Source organism: Echinops telfairi, unplaced genomic scaffold, assembly GCF_000313985.2.
Source record: "Echinops telfairi isolate 266 unplaced genomic scaffold, ASM31398v2 ScPeMD7_7424;HRSCAF=8462, whole genome shotgun sequence".
NCBI classification, from domain to species: domain Eukaryota; kingdom Metazoa; phylum Chordata; class Mammalia; order Afrosoricida; family Tenrecidae; genus Echinops; species Echinops telfairi.
Window position 1 is genome coordinate 23,389,288 of NW_022111324.1, and position 8,177 is coordinate 23,397,464.

The following is an 8,177-nucleotide window of genomic DNA, read 5'->3' on the forward strand; positions in this document are numbered from 1 at the left end:
TCCCAAAAAATTAGCCACTGAAGCCCAGTGGAACACACTTCTACTCTAGCCCACCTGGGTCCCCTTAAATCCGAGTCAAGCCCATGGCAATGGGTTTAGTCCAGGGCCCCCATAATGAACAAAAGGTCTTAGATCAGGCAAGAAGCGTGTCTTGTCTTTTCTCTCTCGTGGACTTGGAACCAAACTCTCGTTAAGAATTGTCCAGTTCTTCCAAATGCAGGTCTTAACCTCAGTGAGCTATTCCAGCATAGACTTCTCATCTAATCATTATCTTTCTACTGCTAACAAGCATGTACTGGGCACCTGAAGGGCATGAGCCCCTGACCTCAGTGTCAATGTGTGCTTGTAGTTGGGTTTGGCACAATGGTAGTTCTCAAGGATTCCAGAAGCAATCATGATGAAATGGAATAATTAAAAGTAGTTATCAGAAGAAATTATTCAAAAAATAAATAGATGCAAGTCATGACATTGCTAATCACCTCCTACTCATGTAAAAGCTGGACAAGAAACAGGGAAGACCAAAGGAGAATCGAGGCATTTATATCATGATGTTGGCAAAGAAGACTGGCTATACTGTGCACTACGGAGAGAATGAACACATCTGTGTTGGAAGAAGGGCAGGCAGAATGCTCCTTGGAAGACTTGCCTCGTGTGCTTTGGTCACAGTATCAGGAGGGCCCAGGCCCTAGAGAAGCACATCATGGTAAAGAAAAGTTCAGCAGACAAGAGAGAGATTGTCAAGGAGATGGATTAACACCGTGACTGCAACAGTGGATCCAACATACCAGTGACTGTAAGGATGGCAGTACCTTGTTCCGTCATCATCAGGCCGGGTGACTCAATGGCACCTGGCACCAGCACCAACAGGTGAAACCAAACCTAGGGCAGGGAATGAGACCTCTGTTGGAAATCCACTTGGAATCTCGGACACCAGGAAGTTTTCTACTAATGGTCTCAGAGACCTGATTCAAATCCTTGTTTTCAGGTGTCACAATCCAACACATTTGGGAGAGGAGAGGAGGTGCAGAAATGTGACCAAGGCCGTTGGCCCTTTGTAGAAGTAATTTGATGTGATGAGGTCAAACTCAAACTCACTGCCAATGAAAAGAGCCTGATTCATAGCAGCCCTATAGGATAGATTTGAACCGACCCTGTGGGTTTCTGGGGCTATAAAAATGTGTGGGGACACACAGCCTCGCCTTTCTCCTGACGATTACCTAGTGGGTTCTAACTGTTGACCTTGCGATTAGCCGGTCCAACTCCTCTCATACTGCCCTGCTAACAGTGTGGATTTTCCTGTCTATGGGAAACCAGTTTAGATATTTCTTTTGGGCCTGTGCAGAAAGAGGATCAGGGGAGATGGTTGGGGCTGTAGGAGCGCATTGGAAGGGCTTATGGTGTTTTTCATGGATCCCTGGTTTAGAAATGGAGACATACATCCTCATGTAGATTGGTTTTATCTCTAACAATTTACTGTCTGCAAATTAATCCCACCTGGTGGAAAAACCAGACATGTTACAGCTAGCTAGTTATGAGAAAGAAGAAACGTTGTCATTTTCCTTGATTCAACTGCAGCTCTGAGAGGAAGGAAGGAAGCCCCAGCATGATATGATGTATGCACGGAATGCAGAGGCCTAGCCAGTTATCAGCTAGGGGGAAGGTTGGATCAGAAAAGACTCTCTTAAAGAAGTGAATTATTAATGTCTTCAACTTTTTTACAGTTTAGTTCGCATATAAATCATATAGCATCCAATTCAATAGTTAAATCATATTAAAACAAGTTGTACAGTCATCACCAGAAATGGTTTCAGAACATTTTCTTTTTTCTTGTCCTCATTGTTCTAACTCTCCATTTCCCCCCACTCTCTCGTGCCATACCCCCAAGACACCATTGATCCAGTTACTCTCTCCGTGGATTGACCTATCCTGGATTTCATATACAAACAGACCATAAAAACAAAGCAGCAGAAAACAGACAAGCCTCAATCAAAAAAGTTCTGAAGGATAAATCCAATAGTACACAAAAAGGAGTTGTTGGGGAAAGGAAGTGTTGGAAAGAAGTGTTGTGTTTGCTGGGAGCAGCACGTATGATGCAGGTTGTTATAAGGCAGAAAGGGGTCTGGTACACTCAACTCCAAAAGACCTGCATGTCTGCGATTCAGGGAGCAAGCAGGGTGTGAGGTGAGAAGAGAGGGTTCCAGGTTCCTGGCTTGATCCAAAAGGCAACGAAAGCCTAACAAGGGTTTAAGTAGGGTGCCATCAAGGTGCAAACGACTTGACTCTGTGAGGTTGTCCAGTGAATCCAAAGAGCCTGTCTCCTCACTGGCGGTTCTGCAGTTACTGATCATTCTCTGTGGACAAAAGAGCACATCACAGCTCTGCTTGTCTTGTTCCCGGCTCTTCTCAGGAGCAAGCACATTGCGGAAGATGGCTGACATTTGAGCAGATGACTTAAATATCAAATGGCTATGGAGCAGCTGTAAAAATGCAGCCGAAACCCTCATTGTTGAATGAGTGATGTTCTGTTCTTCTCATCTTCGCCTGTGATCCCAGTCTACGTCAGATTGTAAACCTGTTGCCGTAGAGTTGACTACAACTCACAGTGGTCCTATCAGACAACCAAGACCTGACTCACAGCGTTTCCAAGACTGTCACCTGTCACAGAAACAGACTGCCACAGCTTTCTCCCGAGGAGCCACTGACTTAATGGTTAGCAGTCATGGGCCTGGTCACAGTGCCACCAGGGCCCCTTTATGGAAGATTGTACCCACCTATTTTCAAGTCACTGGCCACTCTTAGTTGTGCCTCAGACGTTCCTTTGGGTGCTCTCTCCGGAGCAGCAGACTGACACTGCAGGAGAGGTGCTCCAACTCTCCCGCCTCACTCCAGGCCCCTGGTTAGAGCTGCCGTCCCGCCAGGGACCCATCCCTCTTCGCATAACCACAGCGCCCTTTTAGGTCCTTGATAGGGTGGAGCTGGTAGCTGCTCTGTCCTGGTGACAGTGAATGGTAGTAGGAGCCAAATTCTAAGAAAGGTTGGTTGTCTCTTTGTCTCCTCGCCAACTCAGTGGTGCCATGGGCCACGAGGGTCAGGTGCTCAAGAGCAGTGTGGTCGGAAGCATCGCTGTGACAGTTCTCCATACTTTTAGTCCTAGGTTCCTAAACCCTTGGCCACCTTTGCCCCTGCCCTCTTAACATTGTCCCCATCCTGACAGCCATTTTCTCCTCCTCAGAATCACCCAGATTCATGAACCAATAGGCAGCGTCTGGCGTCAAGTGGTTTTTCAATAAATATTCATTGAATTAAATTTAGTTTGGCCAGGATATTGGCACAATAAGACCATCTACTCACTAAGAGTGGGGAGAATTTTTAAAACACCGTGGCTACTTAATATTTAAACAAGCTGTTCACTGTTTAAATGATGACATTTTTCCACCAAATGGGGAAACTGAGCAGAAATGGGTTTGCAGTCTTAGCACTGACCTCCCATAGGGCTGAGTGTGACAAATAATGTTCTCAGTAAATGATGAGTGGCTCCAAAGGCAAGTTGGAAACAATAGCGTCTCTCCTTTCTGATGCATTTTTTAAAACTTCTATCCTGGGGCTCAGGCACCTGTACATTACTGGGCTTACAGGAGAACAAAGGCTAAAATTGGGTTGCCTTTGCTGGGCAGGATGTACTGCCTGGGTGGGAATTTAGTGGGCACGTGTGGCATGACTGTTTCTCTCTCTCTCTCTGTCTCATATTCCCTCTGAATTTTATATCACTTTTCAGGAGTGGCCGGAGTGGATACCCTTCGATGAGTCCACTCTCCCCGCAGGAAATATTCCAGTTGGCATGTATGGATCCAACCGATGATGGACAATTCCAGGAACAACAGTCTCTGGTGAATGAATGAGTAACATGGCCTGGAAGATCTTTCTTTGGTTTCCTGCTCTCTCCCACCCTTATTTCCAAATGTTATTTCATAGTCATGATTCAGCAGAAAAACCCACCCTGCTAGTCCAGCCAATTCCCTCAGGAATGGCCTGTCTTTACCCTTTCATGGCTGAGTTTCTCATGTTCTCTATCAAATGCTCATTCTTCAGGTTTTACGATCCCTGAGGCCCTTTAACCACCCACTGCAGAGACTTGTATTGCCTCTGGCCAATCCCTCTTAGCTTATACTTCTGAGCATCTAATATAGAAGCAAATGCCGTACATATAGCCTGGCCTTTGATACAGGGCTTCAGGTGAGCCATCGTAGAGGAGTGGTACCAACAGGACAGCTCAGGGCTGGGCAGCCAGTTCTGCTCCCGAGAGCACAGCATGGTCCCAGGCAAACCTTCATGACGTCCATCTTCTCAGGAGCCTCAGCGCACTGTGTGATCGAGACTAGCTCCTGACTAGAAGGCGGAGGTGTCCCTGGCGTCTGTGTTCTGTGGGTTCTGATCACAGTTCTACAAGGTCAAAAGCAGGCTGCCAGGTCCATGAGTTCCTTACTAACATAAATGGTGACCTTTTCTTGAGATCCATTGAGTCCAACTCAAGTTTACAGTAGCCAGGGCAGATTAGTGTTCAGGCTTTGCTGATACAAAGGTGAGGTGAACTTCAGGAGACACGAGATCAAGCTCCCTCCTGGCCTTAGAATTAGAGCCGGGGTGTTCATTGGCCTTGAGACCAAAAAATAGTCAAAACCTCAGCCTTTTGATGGTTGTTTTTGGTTGAGATGGACGTGTTTGTCACGCAAGATGCCAAGTCCTTTTCAGTTTTACTCTTCCTCAGCCTTTTACAACTGCTCTCCCTTGAGAGCCCACCTAGGCAGCTTGCACGAAGCAAGTTCAGCATCACTGGGATTACAGCACCCGTGTGATTTTCCCCTCTCTCATCCCTCTCCTGGAATAACTCAGACCTAGCACCACCCTGAAGGGAGGTCCTACGTGCTGTGTGGGGTGGCCTGCTTGTGGGGTGCATGTCTGGTGGACGATGGATACCATACAGAGCTGAAAAAGCCTCTCCAGGGTTCAGAGAGATGAGTGCTTTAGTCACCCATCTGAGGTTGTAGAGATGGAGAATTGCACGTGGTTGTGTTCAGGGAGACAGCCCCCCCCCCCCCAGGTTCCCCAGAGATTGTGAGTGGTTGCCTGAGGGAGTGCTTGATTGATGAAGGGGTGGGAAGAATTGATGGAAGGATTTCCTCCCTTTCCCTCTGAGAAATGGAGCCCCAAAGCCCAAGGAATCCCTGGGGCCCATCCTTCAAGGTTGCCTCACAGCGGCCTTGAGTTTGCCAGTCCGATGACGGGTCTGGTGAGAACGTCTGAATACCGTGCCCTTTCTTCCACAGGGAAGCTTTCCTTACTGTTCCACCACTTCTGTGGGCTCTCAGACCAGGCCATAGTGCCAGGACTCTTTGGCTACATGTCCATCGTCTCATTGTCAGTACTGGTGTCTGTACTTCAGTCCAGGTGTCAGCCCGTGCTGCACACTCACCACTGTGCCCGCCTGGCCATCCAGGGGGCTGCTGCTCCGTGTCCCGAGGCGTGGCCGTGACTTGTATGTGTGCACATGGAGTGTGCGTATGTGTGTGTGCGTGCGTGTGCGTGTGTCTTCCACGGCCTGGGATACCCATGGACCGCAGTGTTGTGCCGCATCTGTTTGGGGTCAGACCTGTTGGCTGTATAAAGCCTGTCCTGCAAACTCTGTCACTCCCTCCGGTGCACACATCGCGTCTACTAGAAGACTCCCCACCCCACCCCACTTCACACCAGACACCACTCTGCCATGCCACAGAGGCTCAGAGGCTTGGCACGCACCATTTGCTTTGGGCAGGGCCCTACTCATACACTCAAGTCTTTCCCTAAGAAGAGTTTTTTTTTTCTTTTTTCCCCCCTAGTCTAGTTTCCAGATATCTAACTTGTTCTAAGTTTCTTTCTTTGGTGGCCCAAGTCAGCCCCTCTTAGATGGCTCCATTCTCTGTGCACTGCCACTTGCTATGTGTGTAAAGCATGCATACCAGCCATACGAATGTTCTCAAATAAGAAAAATCACCCGAAAGAATTGGGCAGGGGATCTCTGGCCATCTTCCTAATGCTCCAGAGCAGCACCGCTCCAGAAGAGAGCCGCTAGCCTCATGTGACCACTAAGCCCTTCCACAGGGCTAGTCCCAATGACGTGTGCTGAGCATGTAAAATACATACTGACACTTGTCAAAGGCTTGAGTATTTTTTTTAAAAAGAATGTAAAGTATCTAGTTTTATAATGGTTATATGCTAATATGGTATTTAAATCTATATTGGGATAAACATGTTTTTCAAATCCCGTGTTGCCTTTTATGGTCTTTTTGATTTTGTTTTTACTGTGATCCATGAGATCTTCAAAAGGGCCAGCCACTCTGAGAGAGGAGACGGGCTTCGTACCCTCGGAAACAGTCCCGCTCTCCACCCCTCACCGGGCCAGTTCCACCCTGTCCTGTGGGGTCGCTCTGAGGCGGCATCGGCTCAGTGGCAAGAAGCGTGGAGGCATGTGAAGGGTTAAATCCTGGGTGGCTTGCATTTTATTTCCTTGGAGACACTCGTCTAGAGCATTCTGACAGATGGCCGCTCGCCACCTTTTAGGATGACTTCAGTCCTAAGAGAATTCTTACCTAATAGAATCAGGTGTCTGGAAGCCGGGGACCATTGTCTTTTGAGTAACATGGCAGATTGACACACCTCTAAGGTGGGAGTGTCTCTGCCAGTGATGAGGGGCTTCTTCCCACTGCAAACCCAACAGCGCCACCCTCAGAAAGTAAACTCCACATATCTAACAGTGCTGCCCCCGGTGCTGTAAAGTCAGAAGCCTTGCTCCAGGATGGGGACAGAAACACACGGCAGTGAGGCTGGATGAGGAAAGGTGACCTTGTCTCTCAGTTCCTGTGCAGGAAATTAAAGAGAAAATGGAGCAAAGAAACCTTCATTGAATTTGAATTTGGAGTAGATTTCCTGAGCTGCACACACACATACACACACACAACGGAGTCACACAAACAATGGAGACTTTCAGGATACAGGTCTCTTCTCTGAAGGCCACTCTCTGTGTGGAGGAAGCAGAATATCCCCTGGAGGGAGAAACAGTGAACCGGAATCAAGTCCCACAAGCATGGCTGTGTGTTTATTTCCAGGAGCCAGAGGTTAGTGAATTAGAAAGCGTGCAGGCCTCTAACCATGGCACCTACCTTCCTCCGGACACCCAGGAGCACGCGGGATCTGGGAGGGCAGCCTCTATGCCACGCCTGACGGTGGATCCCCAGGTAAAAAGCAACCACCACCCACCACATGCAGTGTGGCAACCCGTGCTGGATTGAACTGGTGGGTCATGAAATAATCGCTGCTATTTTCAGGGGAGCTCTCGACTTGGCCCTGTCCCGTCAGCAAGACCTCCTCTAAGAGACCCTGCTCCTTGGCTTCCTGTGTTTTCAGTGAACCCCTCACCACACAGCCTAGGCACCAAAGTGGCTCTCAAGGCTCCACCAGCCGTGCAAGAGATCCTTTAGAGAATGTCTTCCTGTCCTCCTCCCCTGGTTGCCCCAGCACATGCACCACTCACACACAACTCTGTTTGGGGGCTGTCTTGTCCTGACCAGTGCAGGCCACGCCTCATTTCTTTGTCTGTTTACCTGGCTTGATTTTTTTCCTGTCTGTCTGTCTTACATCAAGTTTTGACAGAGACAAGAAGTTTTTGTGGGTCTGTTTTGATATCTGTGACAAATCACAATGCCAGCATTTGGGATGGGGACTAGGTGGGCCCGAAGGTCTGGGGAGAGCGTCACCACGTAGCATCCTCTGAAGCTATTTGATGGCTCGCTCTCCTCCCACGTAGTAGGGCAAGGCCTTCTCTCGGCGATGGGGAAGAAGGCAAACTCACGCTTCTTCCATGAGGTAGACTTTTTGGCAATCACTGTAGACCAGCGGTTCTCAACCTGTGGGTCGCGACCCCTTTGGAGGTCAAACGACCCTTTCACATGGGTCACCTGATTGACAACCGCAGCAAAATTACAGTTATGAAGTAGCAACGACAATAATTTTATGGTTCGGGGGGTCACCACGACATGAAGTGTATTCAAGGGTTGCTGCGGCATGAGGAAGGTTGAGAACCACTGCTGTAGACTTGTTTCAGAACTGGGCCCACCGAGCCCCTCTAGTAGACGGCTCTCTGGGAA

The 8,177-nt window shown here is 48.6% G+C and overlaps 1 protein-coding gene across 1 annotated transcript in view; it reads left to right on the plus strand.

Moving 5' to 3' along the window:
• Positions 1-8,177, plus strand: part of CACNA1E (calcium voltage-gated channel subunit alpha1 E) — a 463,628-nt gene that overhangs the window by 442,676 nt on the left and 12,775 nt on the right. Inside the window, exons 45-46 of the mRNA XM_045297985.1 lie at positions 3,776-3,887; positions 7,140-7,268. Coding sequence (XP_045153920.1) covers positions 3,776-3,887; positions 7,140-7,268 — 241 coding nt within the window. The remainder of the gene's footprint in view (positions 1-3,775; positions 3,888-7,139; positions 7,269-8,177) is intronic.